At 40.8% G+C, this 25,297-nt stretch overlaps 1 protein-coding gene across 1 annotated transcript in view; it reads left to right on the forward strand.

The window, feature by feature from the left end:
• Window positions 1-2,191: 2,191 nt before the first annotated feature.
• LOC142034092 (uncharacterized) overlaps window positions 2,192-25,297 on the forward strand; it is a 59,081-nt gene continuing 35,975 nt past the window's right edge. The window contains exon 1 of the mRNA XM_075034803.1: window positions 2,192-2,425. Coding sequence (XP_074890904.1) covers window positions 2,192-2,425 — 234 coding nt within the window. The remainder of the gene's footprint in view (window positions 2,426-25,297) is intronic.

Raw genomic sequence — 25,297 nt, forward strand, 5'->3', positions numbered from 1 at the left:
TCCTTCAGAGAAAAGTTTAAGAGATTTAAGTAGAATAGGTGCAGCTGGAAGAAGTCTGCCACACCTCACCACTAAAGTCTATCAACAAGTTAGGGAAGATGGGTTCATGTCCCTCTCAGGATTTTAACAGCACAACATCTTATCTTCCATTAAGTGATCTTATCCCCAGATACATCAAAATCCTGTTATGGTAAAAAGGAAAAAACTTTACTTTTGAAACCATAAATACCTTAGTAGCCTATTTAAAATCTTAATACACTATTTGAAGTAAAAAAGGCAGTTATTACGTCATTTACAATAATACCATCCAAACCAGAAAACCTTAACAGATGACACCATCTTTAGTATTATTACAGTAGAAAAATTACTAAAATACTTTTCTCTGTTGTTACATTCACTTTCCTAATATCCATCTGGGTCCTAAGGCTGACACTTTCATCTTTGTAAGGAAGAGTGTAGTGGGGAGAGTGTCATGATGACTTGTCAGTGTCCCCAGGTCTTAGTGGGGATATGTTCAATGGTGGGGGGTGGGGTGGGGTCTCTTCCTCCTCAGCCCTGGAGTCCCTTTGACTTTCTTTTCATGCATTTTCTTTTCATTTCAGATATCCCAGCCTGCCCCCTTCTCCCTGGACTCCCAGGGAACGGGTGAAAGCTGCCCCCCAGCTCCCCATAATATCCCCAGGGTCCATTTGTCCAACAGGGACTGCCTGGGGCTGTCAGCCCCTTCCCTGGCAGCACTCACAGAGCTGGAGCTCAGACAGGCTGGGCAATGGGCACTCGGCCATGGGGCGCCTGGTAAACCCAGCTCAGCCCCACTCAGGCCAAGGGCAGCCCAGCCACCCCCTGGGACCCGACACAGCCTGATGCCTGCTGCCAGCAGTGGCAAAAATCTAGGGCAGCACATGAATCAGACAACCTTGAAGAGTAATATAAGAATCATTAGCCAACTCAGAACACCTCATGTTAACATGACAATTACTAAGATCTTTCTGAAAGGATGAGAGAAGTATCTTTAAGGTATTTCAGCACCAGTCCTAACCTGAGCTATCCTAGCATATAGCTTAAGTTTTGCAGTCAGTGCACTTGGATGGAGAAGATTACTTTGCCACTGTATTGGCTTTGTGTGGCAAGGTTTTGGTAGCTGGGGAGGGTGTTACAGGGGTGGCTTCTGTGAGAAGCTGTTAGAAGCTTCCCCTGTGTCTGACAGAGCCAATACCAGCCGGCTCTAAGGTGGACCCGCCGCTGGCCAAGGCGGAGCCAATCAGCAATAGTGGTAGCACCTCTGTGATAACATATTTAAGAAGAAAAAAAAAGTTGCTGGGACAGACAGAAACGGCAGCTGGAGAGAGAGATAGCAGTGCTGGAAGTCATCTACAGTGATCTAGATGATGAAGAGGTCTCCAAAGATCCAGAGGGTGTCCTGTGCACACGGGCCTTGTGGAAAAAGGTGATTCAAGGTACCTGAGTGTCATATTCTAACAGTTTGGCAACAATGTATCACCCAGATATGGAAACACCAACTGTGGAGAAAGTGTCATCTTGGCTCCAAAACTTTGAAGAAAATCTCTGTGTCTCCTCATCCCTACAGGACAGTGCCTTGGCTGTTAGGGAGGTTCCAAGAAATCAGTCCTCTCCTGCCCCAGTCAGAGGAAAAGGGAGACTAAGGAGTATGCTGCGTGGTGCACTCTGGTTCTTCCTGCGTGACCAAGGGGAGGACATGAGGAAGTGGGATGGTGAACCCACCTTTAAGCTGTAAGCCCATGTACGTGAACTGAGAGGGAAGACAGCTGTTAAGAAAGGGTCACCCAAGAAGGCGGCTGTCAGTGTAGTTGCTGTAGAGGCCCAAGAAAGCAATCAGCGATCCTCCAGGCATCGAAGAACTGAAACCACCTGCCTTGATTCTGGTGAGAGGACTTCTGGTCTGGCACCACAAGGGTCAGACAGTGAATACTCTGATGAGAAACAGCGACAGAGGGTCCCTGCCTTCAGCCAGGAGAAGGAAAGGGGTGACCAGGTATACTGGACTGTGTGGATTTGATAGCCTGGCACATCAGATCCACAGAAGTATAAGGCTTTGGTAGACACTGGTGCACAGCGTACGCTGGTGCCATCAGGGTAAAGGGGCAAAGAACCCATCTGGATACCTGGAGTGACAGGGGGATGCCAAGAATTGACTATATTGGAGGCTGAGATGAGCTTAACAGGGGACAAGTGGGAAAAGCACCCCATTGTGACCAGCCCAGAGGCCCCTCGTATCCTTGGCATAGACTGCCTCAAGAGACGGTACTTCAGGGACCCAAAGGGGTACCGATGGGCTTTTGGTATAGCCACTGTAAACACAGAGAAGATCAAACAGCTATCTACCCTGCCTGGCCTCTTGAAAGATCCCTTCATTGTGGGATTGCTGCGAGTTGAAGAACAGCAGGTGCCAATCACTACCAGAACGGTGCACCAGCAGCAATATCACACAAACTGAGACTCCCTGGCTCCCATCCATGAGCTGATTCATCAACTGGAGAGCCAAGGAGTCATCAGCAAGACTCATTCACCTTTTAATAGTCCTATATGGCCAGTGCAAAAGTCTGATGGAGGGTGGAGGTTAACAGTAGATTATCGCGGCCTGAACAAAGCGACACCACCACTGAGTGCTGCTGTACCAGACATGTTAGAGCTCCAGTATGAACTGGCATCAAAGGTAGCCATGTGGTATGCTACAATTGATATCGCCAATGCATTTTTCTCCATTCCTTTGGCAGGAGAGCACAGGGCACAGTTTGCTTTCATGTGGAGAGGTGTCCAATACACCTGGAATCGACTGCCCCAGGGATGGAAGCACAGCCCTACCATTTGTCATGGACTAATCCAAGCTGCACTGGAAGAAGGCGATGCCCCTGAACATAGATGACATCATCATGTGGGGCAACAAGGCAGAAGAAGTGTTTGAGAAGGGAAAAAGAATAATTCAGATTCTTCTGAAAGCTGGTTTTGCCATAAAGAAAAGCAAGGTCAAGGGACCTGCAGAAAAGATTCAGACCTTGGGAATAAAATGGCAGGATGGATGCTGTCATGTGCCTATGTATGTGGTTAACAAGATAGCAACTATGTCTCCACCAGCTACCAAGAAAGAAACATAAGCTTTCCTAGACCTTGTGGGGTTCTGGAGAATGCATATTCCAGGTTATAGTCACCTTGTGAGCCCTCTCTATTGAGTAACCCAAAAAAAAAGAACTATTTTGAATGGGTCCCTGAGCAGCAACAAGCCTTTGAGCATATCAGACAGGAAATAGCTTGTGCAATAGCTCTTGGGCCTGTCCGGACAGGACCAGATGTACAAAATGTACTCTACACTGCAGCTGGGGAACATGGTCTCACCTGGAGCCTCTGGCAGAAAACACCAGGAGAAACCCAAGGTCGACCATTAGGGTTTTGGAGCCGTGGGTACTGAGGATCAGAAACCCAATACACCCCAACTGAAAAAGAGATACTAGCAGCATATGAGGGGGTTTGAGCTGCTTCAGAAGTTGTTGGTACAGAAGCATATCTCCTCTCAGCACCACGATTGTCGGTGCTACACTGGATGTTCAAAGGAAACATCCTCTCTACACTTCATGCACCCAGCTCTACATGGAGTAAGTGTATAGCATTGATCACGCAACGAGCTCGACTGAGGAAATCCATCCACCCAGGAATTCTGGAAGAGATGACGGACTGGCCAGAAGGCAGAGATTTTTGAGCATCGCCTGAGGAGGTGGCTCGTGCACAAGAGGCACCACCATATAATGAGTTATCAGAAGACGAAAAGTGTTGTGCTTTACTGATGGATCCTGTTATGTGGTAGGGAACCATCAGAAGTAGAAAGCTGCTGTGTGGAGTCCCACATAACAAGTCATTGAGGCCACTGAAGGAGAAGGCAAGTCAAGTCAGTTTGCAGAAGTGAAAGCCATCCAACTAGCCCTCGATATTGCTGAATGAGAAAAGCGACCAGTACTCTATCTCTATACCGACTCCTGGATGGTCGTTAATGCCCTATGGGGGTGGCTACAGCAGTGGAAGAAGACCAATTGGCAACGCAGGGGTAAACCCATCTGGGCAGCTGCATTGTGGCAGGACATTGCTGCCCATGTAGAACACATGGCTCTAAAGGTATGTCATGTAGATGCTCACATGCCCAAAAACCATGCCACTGAAGAACATCGAAATAATGAACAGGTAGACAAGGCTGCCAAAATAGAAGTAGCTCAGGTGGACCTGGACTGGGAGCATAAGGGTGAGCTATTTGTAGCTCAATGGGCCCATGAAACATTGGGACATCTAGGGAGAGATGCAACATATAGATGGGCTCGTGATTGAGGGGTGGACCTGACCACAGAGGCCATCACACAGGTCACTCACAAATGTGAAACATGTGCTGCAATCAAGCGAGACACCAGAGTAGACTCCCTGGAACTGAGGGTGATGGCTGGGTTTTCAGTATGGTGAGGCCTGGCAAATTGACTACATCGGACCACTGCCACGAACATGCCAAGGCAAGCGCTACATACTCACTTCGGTGGAAGCAACTACTGGTTGGCTAGAAACATATCCTGTAAAATATGCCACTGCCCGAAACACCATCTTAGGCCTTGAAAGGCAAATTTTATGGTGACATGGTACCCCAGAAAGAATTGAATCAGACAATGGGACTCATTTCCGAAATAACATCATAAGCTCCTGGGCAAAGAAACATGGCATTGAGTGAGTGTACCACATCTCCTATCACCCGCAAGCATTTGGAAAAATTGAGACATATAATGGACTGTTAAAGACTATGTTGAGAGCACTAGGCAATGGGGCATGGAAGCATTGGGATACAAATTTAGCAGAAGCCACTTGGCTAGTTAACACCAGAGGATCTGCTAAGCGTCCTGAACCTGCCCAAACAAAAACCCTACATACTGCGGGAGGAGATAAGGTCCCTGTAGTGCACATGGGGAAGTGGATGGGGAAGGAACTGTGGATTTCTTCTCCCATGGGAAAAGGCAAACCGATTCGTGGGATTGTCTTCGCTCAAGGACCTGGGTGTACTTGGTGGATAACGCAGAAGGATGGGGAGACCCAGTGTGTGCCTCAAGGACATTTAACCCTGGGGGAAAAATAATCTGTGATGTAAGTTGCATGTTTTAGGAAGTAATGTAGCAGGAATGACCTGAACTACAGAGGAGTGAACTTCACAAGGAACCAGACAAGTGCAACGGTAACCCAAACCAAGCCGGTGTTGGTGCCCAGTGATGGAACATACTGCTTCTCCTGTCCTGACCACTCATCTTGAAGGATGAGGCCCAAGTCATAACCTGTGTGTGAACATCTGGAGGAGTGGAAGAAGCCCATGGAATATCTATCTGTTAAAGAACAGGGGATAGCAATTAATAAGAATGTATAAATCTGTATGTTGGGTATAAAAGTGTTTTAAGTATGTAGTTTCAGTTGTAAGTGTTGGTAAGAAGGGATTTGAGTAATGAGAATTAAATACAATGGTGTGGTTAGAAGGTATGTGTATTAAATTATGTGGGACCTGACCATGACACAAACGGTATGGAATAAGGGGCGGAGATTGTATTGGGTCTGGCTGAGATGGAGTTAATTCTTCCCATAGCAGCCCTGGTAGCGCTGTGCTCTGCATTGGTAGCTAGAAGGGTGTTGATAACACACCAGTGTTTTGGCTACTGCTGAGCAGTGCTGGCACAGCATCAAGGCTGTCTCTCCAACATCTTTGCTCCCCTCAATGGCAGGCTGGGACTGGGCAAGATCTTGGGAGGGAACATAGCCAGGACAGCTGACCTAAACTAACCAAACAGATATTCCATACCATTTGACGTCAGCTCAGATATAAAAGCTAAGTAAAGGGAGACGGAAGGGGGGCATTTTTGTCTTCTGGAGCAACCGCTATGCATACTGAAGCCCTGCTTCCCAGGAAGTGGCCAGACATCGCCTGCTGATGGGAAGTAGAGAATAACATCATTTGTTTTCCTTTACTTTGAGGCGTGCGACATTTGCTTTCACTTTATTAAAATGTCCTTATCTTGACCCATGAGCCTTTTGTTATATTTTCTCTCCCCTGTTCAGCTGAGGAGGGGCAGTGATAGAGCAGCTTTGGTGGGTACCTGGCACCCAGCCAGGGTCAACCCACCACAACCACTAAGCCCTTTTGTATAAAAAAACCCCACCACTTATAAACCTGCTGTATATTTGTTTGAAAACCATCAGTTAGTGTTCATGTTTTTTATTTATACTTTCACATAACTCTCCCATAACTCTAGTTCATAAAGAGAATATATAACCATTCATCTCCCAGATGGATCTGATTTGTCGCTGAAACATTTGGATAGCTAATCATACGAATGTATTTATACGCTGATATATCATCATATACATGATTATATGTATGTATATTTTATTAGGCTACATATATGTATACATACATAGAATTAGCCTTGGTTAGGTGACATACACATACATACGCATGTATGTGTGTGTGTGTGTGTATATATATATATATAAACACAACTACATTGACATTTTCTTACCTTGGGAGCTTACAGTCCGAAACACTGCACTTGACAAAGGCAAATACAGTCGTGGGAGTTGTCTACAAAAAATCCCTCATTTTCAGAGGTGTTGAGGCAACAGACTACAGATGTCTTACACTAGAGAGAACTGTCTTGAGGCACTTGTATGTAAATCAATAGCCAGCCCAGAAAGTCCTCTGCCCCAAGAAATTACTTGGATTCAAATTAAGGTAAAATTCTCTTCTCAAGAACAAATTCATGTCAGTTTTGAGGATTAAATACACTGCTTTACCTCTTCTCTCAAGTCAGCAGAAAACCAAGGAATGGCTTAATTAAGCTATGACACCAAACATTCAGGAATAGTGGAGTTCAACTCAGTCATTATCTATAAATTCTGCACCTTTTTAGCGTCGCTGGTGTATTGGTTTTGTGTGGCAAGGTTTTAGTAGTGGGGAGGTTACAGGGGTGGCTTCTGTAAGAAGCTGCTGGAAGCTTCCCCTGTGTTCGAGAGAGAGCCTAAACCAGCCGGCTCTAAGACGGACCCGCCGCCGGCCAAGGCCGAGCCAATCAACCATAGTGGTAACGCCTCTGTGATAACATTTTTAAGAAGGAAAAAAAAGTTGAGATGGGGAGAAGCAGCCACCAGAGAGAGGAGTGAGAACATGTAAGAGAAACAAGCCTGTGGACAACAAGGTCAGTGTAGAAGGAGGGGGAGGAGATGCTCCAGGCACCGGAGCAGAGATACCCCTGCAGCCCGTGGTGAAGACCCTGGTGAGGCAGGCTGTCCCCCTGCAGCCCAGGGAGGTCCACAGTGGAGCAGATCTCCACCTGCAGCCCGTGGAGGACCCCACGCCGGAGCAGGTGGGTGCCCGAAGGAGGCTGTGACCCCGTGGGAAGCCCGCGCTGGAGCAGGCTCCTGGCAGGACCTGCGGATCTGTGGAGAGAGGAGCCCACATTGGAGCAGGTTTTCTGGCAGGACTTGTGACCCCGTGGGGGACCCACGCTGGAGCAGTGTGCTCCTGAAGGACTGCACACCATGGAAAGGACCCATGCTGGAGCAGTTCGTGAAGAACGGCAGCCCGTGGGAATGGCCCACGTTGGAGAAGTTCGTGGAGGACTGTCTTCTGTGGGTGGGACCCCATGCTGGAGCAGGGGAAGAGTGTGATGAGCCCTCCCCCTGAGGAGGATTGAAGTGACAGAAAATAACGTGTGATGACTGTAAACCCCATCCCCGTCCCCCTTGTGCCACTGGGGGGGGTTGGTGAAGAAATCCAGGAGTGAAGTTGTGCCCCGGAAGAAGGGAGGGGTGGAGGGAAGGTGTTCTGAGATTTGGGGTTATTTCTCATTACCTTGCTCTGGTTGATTTGTAATAAACTAAGTTATTTTTCCCCAATCTGAGTCTGTTTTGCCCATGACAGTAATTGGTGAATGATCTCTCCTGTCCTTATCTTGACCCGCAAGCTCTTTGTTATATTTTTCTCTCCCCTGTCCAGCTGAGGATGGGGGAGTGATAGAACGGCTTTGGTGGGCACCTGGAGTCCAGCCAGGGTCAACCCATCACAGTTGGATAGATTTCTGATGGACACCAGTGGGTTTACAGTGGTTTTGAATTTTTACAGCTTGATGAATCAAAGAAGGTCATTGAACCAAGAGATCTTGTTTTGATGAAAATTCCTCCACAACTCAAGGAAGAAGAGGACAAAGAGAGGCTGAGACCATACAATTGCATGACCGCTACCGCACTATCCATGTGACAACCACATACAGAGTACGGAGCCAAGTTACTGGTTTCTTGTGCTCCTAATGTAAGAAATCTATGCCACTGCCCCTCTTTTAAATGTAGGAATTAAAACAACTTGTTCTACAATACGTTGGATAATTAATTTTGCAAGAACTACATACAGGAATCAAGGAAGTTAACATTTTTTGGTTACAGGATTTTTCTTAATGCTTACACTGTTTCATTTTAGTAGCTATCAAACATAATTAATCCTCAAACCCCAGAGGATTTAAGTAGAGCTCAAGTTATATCAAAGAAAAGAACAACAGTCCTTCATCAGCTCTGTCATATTTATGGTTGGATATTTTTCGTGCAATACGAAGGCTCTCATTGTGAGTACAAATTGCTTGGGGTTTAAATTTGCCATGCAATTTGCCACGTAAGGCTGGTGGTCTAAAAGAATCCGTAAGTATTCACAAGTTACAAGCCCTCTGCTATCACTGCACTAGCTGCAAGTGTTCAAATATGTATTTCCCTGAGCTGCTGAAAAACACAACCCATTTGAGCAGTTAAATGTTCTTAAGTCAGCATCTTTGTCTTTGTTGTGGTTTAACCCCAGCCAGCAACTAAACACCACGCAGACGCTCACTCACTCCCTCCCCCACCCAGTGGGATGGGGGAGAAAATTGGGAAAAGAAGCAAAACCCGTGGGTTGAGATAAGAACGGTTTAATAGAACAGAAAAGAAGAAACTAATAATGATAATGATAACACTAATAAAATGACAACAGCAATAATGAAAGGATTGGAATGTACAAATGATGTGCAGTGCAATTGCTCACCACCAGCTGACCGACACCCAGCTAGTCCCTGAGCAGCGATTCCCTCCCCACACTTCCCAGTTCCTAAACTAGATGGGACGTCACATGGTATGGAATACCCTGTTGGCCAGTTTGGGCCAGGTGCCCTGGCTGTGTCCCATGCCAACTTCTTGTGCCCCTCCAGCTTTCTTGCTGGCTGGGCATGAGAAGCTGAAAATCCTTGACTTTAGTCTAAACACTACTTAGCAGCAACTGAAAACATCAGTGTTATCAACATTCTTCACATACTGAACTCAAAACATAGTACTGTACCAGCTACTAAGAAGACAGTTAACTCTATCCCAGCTGAAACCAGGACAGTCTTTCTGACAATGTTAATAAACTAATGCTGGCATTCATGCTGTTGGACATAATCATCTTTGGCACGATGACCAGTTGTACCAGACAATGTCATATGTCAAAGAATTACAAGAGTATCAAAATTCTCTCACTCAACCTGAGTACAAACATGGTCTACCATTTGAGGCAAGAATATAGATAAATCCTAGAGCCTGGATTAAACTAAACTTCACTTGTCTGACAGAAAGAAGCTTATCAAATCACCTCACGTTTTTGTTACCAGGGCTTTTTCTCTGTCTTTGTTTAGGATGTTGCTAGTGTTACAAATATTCTGATAAGTTAAAATTTTATATAAGCTGGGTTTGATCAAAAGGTAAAGATTGTAGAATATAGGGGTTTGAAGCTCTCAATGTAGTCATCAAAACTTAGGAACATACAAAATGTGCTGTATACAGTCATAAGAAAATAAGTATTGTCTAAAATTAGTTAACCATAGAAACTTCAACTGATTTGTTAGTTTGTAGTGTTTTGTCCTAAGAAACTAAAAGAGATCGTTGTGGACCTTAGTTCCGTTGCTTAGAAACCCCACTTTGATCAAGATTCCAGTTAGTGGAATTAAGTAAGATTAACCAATGAATGTTTTAGTATAAGAATATTGATAAGGTGGTGTGACTAAGGGCCAATCACTGGAAACGTTAAATTCAAGAATTAACATTGAATGTACTTATGTAAATCTAATACATGATAGCGAAAATCATACTGCGCAGAATCACATAAGAGAGGTCAACTATCGGACAAAGTGAGGAAGACTATGGAGGACCACCAGAGGGCTTCTGAAGACCACCAGAGACTTCACTACGCCTGCGTAAAGGGACATTTACATATGCTAATGATTTATCGGACAGTTGATGATTATGGCATTTCCCAGAAATCTAGTGAATATGTATAACAGGTGTGTATTTAACCTGCATGATTAAACCAGACAGGTGCACACACTAGGTGGAGTGATCCCCTGTGTGCCCAGCGCTGCAATAAAGAAGTGCCTGCTTCTTAACTTCTCATTGCTGTTAAGGAGTTTTATTCCAGATTTTGGCAACACTAGTACCTTTTTGTTGTTGTTGTTTTTTATACATACATGCTGTCATGGTTTAACCCTAGTCAGCAACTAAGCACCATGCAGCTGCTTGCTCACTTCTGACCACCCAGTGGGATGGGGGAGAGAATTGAAAGGAAAAAGGTAAAACTTGTGGGTTGAGATAAAGACAGTTTAATAGGACAGAAATGAAGAAAATAATAATGATAATAATAATAATAATAAAACAACAACAACAATAATAAAATAATTGGAATATACGAAACAAGTAATGCACAATGCAATTGCTCACCACTCGCCGACCAATACTCATTTAGTTCCCAAGCCACAATTCCCCCCCAGGCCAACTCCCCCAGTTTATATACTAGGCATGTTGTTACATGGTATGGAATAGCCCTTTGACCAGTTTGGGTCACCTGTCTTGGCTGTGTCCCCTTCCAACTTCTTGTGCCCCTCCAGCCTTCTTGCTGGCTGGGCATGAGAAGCTGAAAAATTCTTCTCTTAGTGTAAACTTTACTTAGTAACAACTGAAAACATCAGTGTGTTATCAACATTATTCTCATACTAAATCCAAACCATAACACTTGTATCAGCTACTAGAAATAAAATTAACTCTATCCCAGCCAAAATCAGGACACATACATACATAGATACATTTATGTACGTGTAAAACAATCCAAAGATTTTGGCCAGACACATATAGTCTGGAGGTTTCTCACTAGGTATTTCTTGAATTTTCACTGATATTTTCAGTCAATTATAGTACTTACTACAAGATTTGGATGATCTTTTCTATCATAAAATAATACAAGATAAAAGAGCACTGGACAAAAATAGATGGAAATTTAGTTCAGAAAATAATAGCCCTCTTCAGAAATAGCTGTTCCCAGCCTTTCCTTTGCTCCCCACCAACCAAGGTTAGTCTTCATTTTTTTCCAGATAAGAGTTCCAAGAGCAATTCTTAGTTCACTTCAGGCAAAAAAAACCACCCTTCCATCTGCCTGTGAGCAACGCGTAGGATGTGCCGTGCTCAGTGGTTGACAGCAGTGAAGGTGGGTGCTGGTCTCTGCTACTGCACTCCTCTAATCTCTGACAGATCAGTTAGACAGTTTAGCCTGCCCAGGTCTCTCCTTCATGTTTAGAGGAAAGAGTTACTCCAGTTTATCTCTAACACTGAAGTAAAAACCTAAGTTTTGTCACTGTACTGCTAAGATTTCAGGGAGTTCCTGAGATATTTAAATTCTGCCTATCAACCTATCTCAGCAAGTAAAAGAACTAACAGATCATAAATTAAAAAATACTCTGCCTATTCACAATAGGAAAATTCACAGTGTTTGGGAGTAAGCAAACTGATAGAAGTGGCATGCCATTTTATTGGTCTGCTTTTGTCTAAGACAAGAAATAATTAGTCTCATTTAATAGGATTAATTTAATATTATCAGTCAGAACACCTCAGCATTTTGAAGACCACTTTCTACAGTATCACCAAAACAGGAGGGAATAGTTTTTCTTTTTACATGTTCTAAATATCAAACTAATTCAATACTGTCACTTTAACCAGAAGTCCTACTTACTTTCTCATCCTGAAATGAGACTAGAGCAAGGAACCTCATCTTTTTAGGATGGCAACAAAGGTAAGAAGCCAAGAATAGAGTACAATTTGAAAGTATCAATTTCATGCTTATATCTTTGATGTTATAATTGATACAGGAAATAAATTTACATAGTGTTCAGTAACCATGGTATGGAGTTACTGTCTTTCACATATGTTTTCTTATAAAATGAGGTTACCTAAATTGTGACTGGGAGAAGAATCAAAGCTTTCAAGTCTTTATTTGAAACAGAAAAGTTTGTGCTATGTGGGGAGAAGATGAAGTTTATAAACAAAACATTTGACCCAAATACGTAAACTTTCATTTCAATATTCACAAGACAAACAAAAATTGATCTGTGAAGACATCATTCCTCCCTTTTTGTTTCTCTGCATGTGAAATCTATTTTGCACAGATAGGATATCCACTGCACTTCCTTTTCTTTTTCCTCCAAGTGGAGAAATTGGAATTGCTTTCAAATTGAAGAGGCAAAACCCCTCTTTTGCTCTCACCATGCTTCAAATTATTTTACTTGCTTTTGGTATTTCTTAGTCATATTGATCAAAACATTCAGACTTCAGATCTGTAAACTGTTAAGGAAGTTTGAAGTTCATTTAACTTGAGTTATTAACCTAACTATAAATAAATATATTCATCTATATTTGCATAAAATAGGTCCACAGGCCTCATTTCTTTTTACTATAATTAATTATTAGTCTAAACAGAATTTAAGATGTCTTGATTTCTTATATGCATTTTTGTGGTAATAACTGCTTTGATAATAGGAAAGACATTACTTACAAGCCTAGTGAATCTGAATGCAAAAGCATTCGTTTCTTTGTAAGACACAGTCATTATAGTTAATCAACATTGGTACTGGAAAAAACTCAAAATGTACAAAAATACTTTTCTGACATCTTAAGCCTATCAAAAGAACACTGTAGCTCCATACTTTTTTAGATAAAACTTTCTTGATTTTTGTTTAGGAAATTTCTATAGAAACATTGTATCAAATTGCTTTAAACACTGTCATTAATGGAGCGTCAACATTTTCTCTCCATTGTGAATTAAAACACACAGCTTTAGAGCAGAAAGAATAATGCTAGCATTAATATTTCACCCTTAAAGAGTTCTCATTAGTTCTTTTGTGCTCAATTTTATATCATAGATTCATAGAATCATAAAACCATTTAGGTTGGAAAAGGCCTCTAAGATCATTGATTCCAGCCATTAACCTAACATTGCCAAGTCCACCACTAAACCATGGCCCCAATTGCCACATCTACACATCTTTTAAATACCTCCAGGGATGGTGACTCAGCCACTTCCCTGGGCAGCCTATTCCAATGTCTGACAACCCCTTCAGTGATGACATTTTCCTAATATCTGATCTAAACCTTCCCTGGCATAGCTTGATGCCATTTGCTCTCATCCTATCACCAGCCACCTGACAGAAAAGACCAGCACCCACCTCACTACAACCCCTCTTCAGGTCGTTGTAGAGAGCGATAAGGTCTCCCCTCAGCCTCCTCTTCTCTAGACTAAACAACCCCAGTTCCCTCAGCCGCTCCAGGCCCCTCACCAACTTGGTTGCCCTTCTCTGGACACGCTCCAGCACCTCAATGTCTTTCCTGTAGTGAGGGGCCCAAAACTGAACACAGTACTCGAGGTGTGGCCTCACCAGTGCCAAGTACAGGGGGATGATCGCTTCACTAGTCTTGCTGGCCACACCATTTCTGATGCAAGCCAGGATGCTTTGGGCCTTCTTGGACACTTGGGCACACTGCCAGCTTGTATTCAGCAGGCTGTCGACCAACAACCCCAGGTCCTTTTCTGCCACGCAGCTTTCCAGCCACTCTTTCCCAAGCCTGTAGCCTTGCATGGGGTTGCTGTGACCCAAGCGCAAGACCTGACACTTAGCCTTGTTGAACCTTGCACCACTGGCATCATCCCACTCATCCAGCCTGTCCAGGTCCCTCTGTAGAGCCTTTCTACCCTCGAGCAGATCAACACTCCCACCCAACTTGGCATCATCTGCAAACTTACTGAGGGTGCACTTGATCCCCTCATCCAGATCATTGATAAAGATATTAAACAGAACTGGCCTCAATACGGTGCCCTGGGGAACACCGCTCGTGACCGGTCACCAACTGGATTTAACACTATTCACCACAACTCTTTGGGCCCAGCCATCCAGCCAGTTTTTTACCCAGCAAAGCGTACACTCAACCAAGCCATAAGCAGCCAGTTTCTCCAGCAGAATGCTGTGGGAAACTCTGTCAAAGGCTTTACTAAAGTCCATGTAAACATCCACAGCCCTACCCTCATCCACTAAGCAGGTCACCTTGTCATAGAAGGAGATCAGGTTAGTCAAGCAGGTCCTGCCTTTCACAAACCCATGCTGACTGGGCCTGATCACCTGGTTGTCCCGTATGTGCCGCATGATGGCACTCAAGATGATCTGCTCCATAACTTTCCCCGGCACTGAGGTCAGACTGACAGGCCTGTAGTTCCCCAGATCCTCCTTCTGGCCCTTCTTGAAAATGAGTCTCACATTTGCTAACCTCCAGTCAACTGGGACCTCCCCACTTAAGCAGGACTGCTGATAAATGATGGAAAGTGTCTTGGTGAGCACTTCCACCAGCTTCCTCACTACCTTTGGGTGGATTCCATCCGGCTCCATAGACTTGTGTGTGTCTAAGTGGTGTAGCAGGTCACTAACCATTTTCCCTTGGATTATGGGGGCTTCATTCTGCTCCCCATCCCTGTCTTCCAGCTCAGAGGGCTGGCTACGCTGAGAACAACTGGTCATATTGTTAAAGATTGAGGCAAAGAATGCCTCAGCCTCTTCCTCAGCCTTTGTCACTATGTTTCTCACCCATCCAATAAAGGATGGAAAGTCTCCTTAGCCCTCCTTTTGTTACTAATGTATTTATAAAAACATTTTTTATTCACTTTTATGGCAGTAGCCAGATTAAGTTCTAGCTGGGCTTTGGCCCTTCTAATTTTCTCCCTGCATAACCTCACAACATCCTTGTAGTCCTCCTGAGTTGCCTGCCCCTTTTTCCTAAGGTTATAAACTCTTTTTTCCTGTGTGCCAGCCAAAGATCTCTGTTCAGCCACGCTGGCCTCCTTCCCTGCTAACTTGTCTTTTGGCACATGGGGACAGCTTGCACCTGCATCTTGAAAATTTTCTTCTTGAAGAATACCATAATACTCATAATATCATAATACTCATGAGGTAGCGTTAGGAGTAGGAAGCATTTAAGAGACATCTACTATTACTTCTTATTTCAAATTATTGTATTTTTATTCTGAATGCAAAATTAGAATGTGTTATATTAAAAACATTGATTTCATTTTCCTATTACTGTCTCTCTCCTAGTATACTTCCTGTTTCAGATAGAGCATTACTAGTCAAATATTAAATGAATATATTTTGCACCTGAAGTTCGTACATCTCAGCTATTAAATTAGAAGGAAATAAAAACAGTTAACAAAAATAACAGTTGAAATACTAGGTTGTTTCAGAATTCCTGCCTCTATTTGTGAAGTGGGTAAATAGATACTGTTTTTACTTGTAAAGTTCTGTACCCAGGTCTGTGAGGTAATTCTTACCTAAGCTAGTCATACTGTCACAATAATCAATACTGCTCAGTCACCAATATTGCAAATGAAATTGCTGTATAAGCACCAGCATCAAGGAACATCCACCAACCTCAGTTTATTTGCATAGTGCAGATGCACAGAAGTTCATACAACAGTAACAAAAACCTTCTAACATTTCTTAAGCACAGAATCCTAATGCCTCTTAGTCTTTTCTTGGGTTTCAGATACATCTATATTACTGTGCTTCTTCAGGCCAGGAGTTGATCAGGGGCTTTTTCCTGATAATTTTTGTTTGCACTTCTGAAATAGGCTTTGAAGAAATCCATCTAGTTGGCCACTAAAGACTATATACAGAAGACTTGCTAACAACACCAGTTAGTTTGAAAACTCAGAACTGAAATACATAAGCTGAAAATTCATTTTGTCTGAGTAAGTTTAACATATGGATAGTTTCACACAAGATAAAAGGACCTCATCTCCTGTTACAGCATCTGCATGATTGCATTAATTGCATCACCAAACCTCCATTTGCCTTCAAAGGGACTCTGAACTCACAGTATATCCTCAGTAGATTCCTTGAAAGGATAAAGCTCTTGCAATTTGCTGAACAGGTTAACAGAATCTTAAGAACTAAACATGTTCACAAAAAAACTTTTATATTTCTTTATTGGGTATAATGTGGCATTATTAAGTACTTGCTTGCGCAATACTTGAGGGCAATTTTCAGCTGCTATCTTGTGATACAAGTATATAGAGAAAAGCTACTTTTTCTGCCTCTCAATTTGTAAAGTCTGTTGTGTTTTCTCAGAGATTAGAAAAAGCTGTGATAAGAGAATTTCTACCTGTTTTAGGTAGGAAAACAAACAAATGGGGAGTCTTCTGTGGCTGACTAGTTCAGGAAAGAAAACCAGGAAGTTTTCAAAAAGTAGAGAAATCCTTTTTAATTTGCATTATATTTTTCAAAGCAAGTTAGAACAAAATAACAATATTGCAATGGCAGCATTGTTCCAAGAGGGGAAAACAAAAACCAACTCTTGGATCAAGGTGGTGGTTCTAAATTTGTTCATTCAAACAAATAAAACAAAAATGCATGTTCCTTTCTAACTAGTGAAATGATACAAGTGTAAAAAAATTTTTTATCTAAACTCATCTGTTTGCTAGAAGTGATGCACAGGTGTTTGTTTTGTGCTTTCTTCTTCTTTTTTTTATAAATGTTTGTTTCCTGCAAGTATTAAGGACTTCAGTGGTTTAGAATTCTGTCTATGCTACTATCACTTGTATCTAGTCAGGGTATATAGAATAAGCAATGCATCATTATAACTCCATTGCTGGATGATGTATTAATGGCTGCCATAACTGTGACAGAAATACATTAAGGATATTTCTAGTTAAATTTGAGATGAGGAAATCTGAGAGAAGCTTCAGGAACTGTTCACATTTTACAAATCAGAGGTATTTGTCTGAAGTCTGACCCATCTATGCCTAAAGCACTGGTTTCAAGGAAAGCTAAAACACTTTTTCCATTAGGAATTAGTTTTAGAAACTTTAGGAAATCTACTGAGACTTAAATTTGAAAATTACATCCCAATTTTGAGAAGACATGTAATTTCTTAACTATGCATCTATAGAAATCATGCTATTACTGCATGTAATGATAAGCACAGGCACATTTCTCGAGCTTTTAATTGATTCAAGTACTTAACCTTAAGGACCTTAGCCAAATCTGAATATAAGAGATTTGTCAATGATATATACAAGACTAAAGTTAGGATTTGATTATGTTATGCATGATATTATTTTACTGTATCATATGGAATTTCCCATACTGAAACCAGAACATGTGCATTAAATTTGCCAAATTTAAAATTAGGCAGGCACACTGTATTGGTCATTATAACATTATTACATTAAAAAAAATCAAGATTCTGATATGGTAATCTGTTAAAATCCAAATGTCTCTCTTCATAATCTTAGTTTTAACCTTCTTGGACCTCTTTTCCTGTAGTCTGTCTCCCCCATTGCCTAGAGGTGTCTTGCCTCTCCAGTTGTAAAGTTGCTTTGCTATCAGAATCTTCATTTTCTTTCGCATTTGAATCATCTAACAAGCAGCAAAACACCAGTTATTGCTGGTCAAACCAACAAAACACTAGGAAAGAGCCATCCAGCAGCTGTGGTCCTAAAGATTGACTCCCCTCATACACACTGCCTATGTTCTTAACCACACAGTCTCTCCTAGACTGTCATTAGCACACATTCATATTAAGATAAGGAACATGAGTTACATGCTAAGCTTTTTCATCATGAAGAAGTTCAAAGTCTGTAACATCCATTAAGTCACAAATACATAATTTTTGCTAGGTTTTATGTCTAGTTACTTGTACCTATCAAATCTCCAAATCAAGCATTTAAGAATAATCACTACCAGTCACATACACCAGTTTAACTAGACCTCATAAAGCAATTACTAACTAAATTCAACACCAAAGACAGACAAGGATGGAGAGGAATAACACATTCAACTGATTTCTGCAATTATTAGTATGTACAAGTAATTTAAAGAAAAAAATGCTCTTCATATATGACAAAGACAGTACTTACAAGATTTAGGAGGTCTCAAGTCCATAAACAGAAACAGGTATCCTCTCTCTAATGCTAAACCATATTAAAGTATTTAAATGACATATACACAATGCATAAGGAAACTCAGGTACCTAAAATGTGATTCTTATTTGCCAGATTCTTGAGAACAGATATTTCTTACCTTCAGTGTTTCCTTTTGCCTGCTTGGGTATCTAAACCACAACCTCCATCCTGATGATGTAATTTGCCAGCACTTCTAATCTAATCCATATGTGAAACTGGAAACAATAGTCTATGTCTGTCTAAGATTCAGATACATAAATAGACCTTTGGGGAATGGAGAACTGGTTGGTTTATTTTAGAAGGCAGCCAAAGAACACAGTAGTGTCACCTCTTACTTTTTTATGAAGTGGTCTGAAGAAGGAAAAAGCTACTTCATATGCTTTCCTTTCACAGTGATCTCTCATTTTGACCGTTAAGCTGATACGTCACTGTAGTAAGATACAGGGAGGGTTAAGCTAGAGACATAATCCATAACGTTTCTTTCAATATGCAGCAAGAACAAACTATTAGCAAAATTAGACAGCAAGCACAATAAAGTAAAGCATAGTATCACAGACCAGTAATGGATTTTGTTTCCTATTTGGCAGGATTATGTTCTGTCTTTGGGCAAAGGCTGCTGAGGCAGGTGGAATTATGAAGGCAGGAACCACAGGCCTGCCCTTCATGGGGCTTCTTTCTTGATTTTGCAAACTGCTTATCTGTTCTACAGGAGCTCAGATTCAATAGGAAAAGCTAAATTATCATTTCTCAATTTCAATCAAGACTGTAGTTTAGGGCTTAGATTTAGGAGACATGAATATAAGTTCTAATTCCTAAGCTCTTCTTACAATGCAACTGCTCTAAATTAAACAGACATAAGTCCTAAGCTTTAGCACAGTGAGTTATCCTTGGAGATATTCAAAACCCAGCTGAACTAAGTCCTCAGCAACTTGCTCTAGCTGACCCTGCTTGGAAGAGGGGGTTGGGCTAAACAATCACCAGACATCCCTTCCAACATCAACCACTCTGTGAATTTACTTACCCCCTTCTTATTCAGAGCAAGCAAAAAGTTTCAGCAATCCCAATAAAACCAGTGTGTAATCACCCAGCCCTGACATCTCTGCTTGTAACACAAACTGCGAGATGAGCTGACCCAGTGACCATAGCCTTACTTCACTGACTCCACGCCTGTCTCTTCGACAGCGTTGTATCCCAGTTTGCTTCCCAGTGATGCTTTGCATCACTTGCCCCGTGTGTGCAGGTCACAGCACAGAACACAAATGTAGTATTCTTTGTATTTCTAATTTACTTAAGTAGGTTTATAAAGATAAACCTTTACATATGATTGCTGAGCCTGCAGTAGGGACACAGGGTGAAGAGCAAATCAGAAAGCAGTGCTTTTTTTCCAGCAAGGGAGAGGAAGGGCCTGATACTGGCAAGCAGAAACACTGATAGCATGCATTACCCTTAGCTGAGTGGTGATGCGGGAATGATTCTCCCTTCTCCCTTCTTTCCCATGCTTGAAGAGGATGTTACCGCTTTTTATATCCTATCACTTTCTCTATGCTTCCATGAAAAAATGCAGTATTTTACATATTTTTTATTTTCTTTGTTGCTCCCTAGAAATGCTTCTGCACATCTTGAGCTTGCAGTCTTTAAATGACCAGTAATTTATTATTTGTGATTCACGTTTGTACCTTTGGTGCCTCTGATACTATCTTGCGCTTGTGCTCTCAAGGGTTTTGCTATCATCCTGCAGCTGGACTCTCAGTCCTTGATACAGGTTGAACGGGAAAGCTGAACTTCTGAATCTGGCAAATTTCTCCTCCTCCTCTTTATGACTGTGAGGCACATTTCCCAAAGCATCTGAGCCATAGCAGCTCATAGCTTCTTAGAGTAAGAACATAGAGATGGGGGAAAACTCCACTTTGCTATCTACCCTTCTTATTTAAAATCAAAATAGCAGTAGCAAATACTAACTCAACCATTACTGGGAACCTGCCTGTTGCTCATCTAGTATCTGCATTAAATACTACCTCGATTCACCAGACAGACCACAGTGATTCTGGCAGACTCCAGAGCCAAGGTAATGGGAACCACAGTCTGGTTTTAGAATATAAAAACTCTGAGTGCTTCACAGGTCAGATCTTAGTTCTAATCCAGACTTCAAATGCAATATAAACGTTCATCTTGATAGGCAAAGCACCTTCATCTCTGATCCACATTTAATAGAATTATTTAAGTCATATACCAAAGACAGGTGCTTTTATCACATTTGAGAGATACTCTCACAAGATTGAGACCCACACCATTAGCCTGAGTAGTTTGTAAATCCTAGTAGCACAGAAGCATGAGAGTAGTCATTGATACTCAGCTCTGCCAGCAGTGAGTATTTGTGAACACACCAAACCAGAAGAGTGCAACTTGTAGAGTCCCCTGAACCACAAACTGCCTTAGCATCAGAAACAGGCTGTGCTAATTACCTGCTGTGACCTCTGCACAATTCAATTCTGACCAAGCCCCAGTTTAAGTGGGACACTATGGAATGTATCTTTAATGTAATGTAACAAACCTCATGTATTAAGAATTAAGCGGAGATCGTCTTTCTGCTTACAATCTTCTTAGGAGCAAAATGCAGTAACGAGATTCAGATTAAAATATCTTTAGCACATTATTAAAAAAGAACTCTCTAGCAATTCCCTTTGTTTTCATAGCAACTACAGTATAACATATAGTAGTCTAGTTTCCCCGATGTGTTTTGTTAGCTTATGTTCCTTGCCTGTATGTCTTCATGTAAAAAACCTTTATTTTTCTTTGACTGCTCTGCTTTCAGTAAATTATGATACTTTGCAAAGAGTCTCGGGAAAAATAGTGTTCCTTGCTTAAATAATTTTAAGATGCATAAGTAGTTATTGTAAAAGCAGTCTTGTCACAACAAACATATTTTAGAGCAAAAATCACCATCATGTAATATCTCATCCTATGCATCTAGGAAGTTAGCAATGTACTCTATACAGTATGGAACAGATTGTGTCCTAGAAGTGAAATTACATTACTAGTGGGAGAAGTCTACAGTCACTGGAAGGACTGGGACTTCACCCTGAAAATTATTTTCTGATCATTCCTCAGGAAGGAAATACTACTCACTCTGAAATTAAAAATACATTCTGGTTGACTTCAGTGTTAAGAGGATCAAGACTAATGAACAAATAAACATATCACATACCTTTTTAGCTGCAGAATTTTAGCTCTTCCTTTTTCTTAGCTTTAGAAAAAACTGATCTAATTTGCACACAGAAGCACAAATAACTGCAACATATCATGTGCCTTTTGTTGATCAGAAGGAGCACTGCATACTTATTTTCCCATTTTTATGAAATACAAGAACACACAAACGTTGTTCAAAACAAATACCTTCCCTTGCCAGATACTGTATACCTGTATGAAACAAACCTGAACTCAGCTACCCAAACAGGCTTTCAAGTGAGATACTTTGGATACAGTGGGGCATCAAAAGCAGTTGAGCCACAACTGACTATAGGTTAAAGTAGCAGAATAAATTAGCCAGAATAAATTAGTCAGCAGTGTAAAACTACCAATAGTAAAGAGAATATGAGCACCAGAGGTATCAAGGCTGAATTCCTGTGTGACTTTAATTAGCTTATGCTTAGTCATAAATGCTGAATGTCTTTCTTGGACTATTTATCACTAAACTGAACAGATTGAGATCTCATTACCAATCTTTAACACAAATATGGTAAATCCTTGTGATATCTGCTTTAAGAATTAAATAATCTATGAAATAAAACAAAAAGTTAAGTCTACTAACCTTACTATGCAGTAGGCAAGCCTTTGACTGCCATTCCAAACACAACTGTGACAGGATACATTACAGTTGATATATCCTCCTGTTAGCACATAGCATTGATATGTACTGCAGTATTACACACAAAAAATGCATAAGTATTTTAAAAATAGACATAGGTCATTATGCTGAGTTGGAAAAACACCTGTTTCAACTTTTCTTCATGACCCACTTATTTTATAAAGTTGTTACCAAATACTCTTTCTACTAAGATTCCAGATGCTGAAAACTCACTGTATTATTGAACAGAGCTTGCATATTGCTAAAACACTTTTAAAATAACATGTTACATTATGAACTTAAAACCTAAACTTTTTATGTGTTCATACATTAGTGTAATCATTATATAATAGTGCTTTAGCAATGTAGTATTGATTGACAGGAAGCAATATAAGAAATATGATAATAATAATAAAGGATAATTTGTTCCTTAATGCAGTTTACAATGTAGCAGGAACTTACTTCGATTATTGTAAGGATGGCTTGCCTCTACCTAGTAAGACGCAACGCAGCTATATCAATTCTACAAGGAAACCACTTTCCTCCTTAGTCTCCTGGTTGATATGTGAACAAAACATGAGAATCTCAGCTTCATTTATAATATCACACCCAGAAAAGAGTAACAAGATGTATATGACATGTTAAAAGCCACACACAGAAGCACCAAGGTGAGCTGAGATACTCCCCACATTAGGCAAAATCCAACAGAATTACATCATTTATATGCAAATATACACATGTAGACACATACACACACAGGCAGGTATGTATGTATAAGCCCACTTTGGGCAGAGATCATTCTGATCATCAAATCTATCTTCTATCATCACAGACAATCATGTAACTGTGCAGTCTGTATTTTTTTGTCTTCCCTAATGCCTGGGGTTTTTTTAGGATTATTTCATATTTTTACTTAAGAAATGACAGCAGTGAGGTTTCTGTCAGTTCTTTATGCTTTCTGATTCATTGCCCTTTAAACTTTGGAGAGGGTGGGGTTAGTACAGAAGGTCTGACAGTTGTTATGGGGTAGTGGGGTTTAGGGCTTGTGATACAGACTGAACAGTGCCCCGTATTACCTGTGAGAAAAAAAGTATTCTGAAGGGAAAAAATGTTTACACCTTTTTCTTAATATCAGTCTTCTTTGAACATCTGGAAATTCCACCCCGGAAAGACTTCAGATCAGAGTAGTTAAAGGCTGTCTTTGAGCCCCTGCTTTCATCACAAGTTCACATGACAACTAAGGAAGATGAAAGCATTGGACACAAAAAGAATCACTAGTTTATCACTAATAGTTCATCATCTCCGGTACTCTCTACAATATATTGGTAACTCAACGATCGAAAGAAAGTTTCACCCTAGTTGAAAGTGTTAAAACCTATATCAAAGATACATCTGGTGGAAGAAGGATTATGGCTGTTTATGATAAAATTCTTTAATCCCTTATCTTAGGATGGTTTTCCACAAAAACAACTGGCTATCATTTTTCCTCCCAATACCTATCAAAATAAGTATTTATATTCAACAGAAGGGTAGCCATATCCAATATCCAAACCTGTACATTTCCTGTTCAGTGAATGAACTGAAGCTGATATAATTAGCAGACAAACAGCAACGTTTCCCAATTTGTTCACACCTCCTAGCCAAGATGTGGAGGTTTTGCCCTCACCCCAAAACACATATAAATCAGCTACTCCCCTGTTCAAGAGAATATCCTTGCATAGGGGATTCTGGAAACTATTAAAGCTACAACATCATAGGGAAAATCAAGGAGGGGCATTTCAGATGGTTGAAAATACTGTGGTTCAACTCTGCACACAAATTAAACCAAACTTCATTAATTTATAAATCTCCCTGTTATGGAATACAATTACCATTCCATCATGCTTCTTTAACGTACAATTGTTAGGCAGTTCTTTGAAAGTGTCTTGAAATAATCATGGGGTTTCGGTTTGGTGTGATTGCAAACATACTGAATTGAGTTTCTGTCGAGAGATAGAAAGAATAGACTTCAGTCTTGAACTACATGGGTATCTGTTTCAAAAAGAAACACTGAAATGGGGCAGGGGGGAGGGATCATTTTATAGAGAATCAGAGAAACTAGCTTAAAAAAGAATAGCCTAGTTACCCCTTGGTATTTGGAAAAGACTGCATTGAATCTCTTGCTGACTTCCTAAGCATGCAGTTAGAGGTCTTAATGAAATTAGTAAGGCTACTTTTCTGTTTAATAAAGAACGTAATGCGTTTCTCTTTTTTTTTTTTTCAGCTCCCCATATAACACTAGAAATTGTTTCCATATAACAAGAAATTCAGTATAATTTTCTCTAGCCAATGAACATCTGTAACGAAGTTCAAAAATACCTAGGCTGGCACATACACTTGTTTGTTAAAAGAAGTATTTCTTACATATTCAAAATGCCTGTCTTATCTGTTCTTTATCTTATCTTTATTCTATCCGTCAGCTACACTAATTTCCCTTGTATTTTAAACTCTTTTAAACCAGTTTAAACAGCACACAGTTTATTGTTTTCAAATTTAGAATAAATATATTTCAATAGATACAAATAATGCTAAAATAGTTTAACTTTTTATAACTTTATCATTTCTAGGTCTCTGTTTCTCGCCATTTGTCTACAAGGTGTTTGCAACAAATTAGAATGAAAGGTTTATAAAATGTTAAGCTTGCAAATGAAGTAGACAATATCCCTGATTTTATTTTCATTAAGCATACACTTTAAAACAAGTGGAACACATACATGAAGTAGAAACTGTCAAGTATTGCTCAGTATTCACTGTTCAGGCTTCAGATTTGCACTTGGAATAAGGCACAATATAGCATGATACAGTTGAATTTAACTTCATGGACAAGAAAGTAAAATTGTATTATGCCACAACTTGAAAGTCAGCATGGTACAACATGAATGTGATTCCATAGGGAAGAAAAGGCATATTTGCCAAATATGTTCACCTTAAAATACTTCATTAATTTTACACATGTTCACTTGCATATACGTTTTATATAAAAATGGTTTAAAATTTATACTCTTTGAAAAAAGTTTATCTTATTTTGGCAAAGACCCCAAGCCTAATGACAA

Source organism: Buteo buteo, chromosome 8 (genome assembly GCF_964188355.1).
Source record: "Buteo buteo chromosome 8, bButBut1.hap1.1, whole genome shotgun sequence".
In the NCBI taxonomy this organism is placed as follows: domain Eukaryota; kingdom Metazoa; phylum Chordata; class Aves; order Accipitriformes; family Accipitridae; genus Buteo; species Buteo buteo.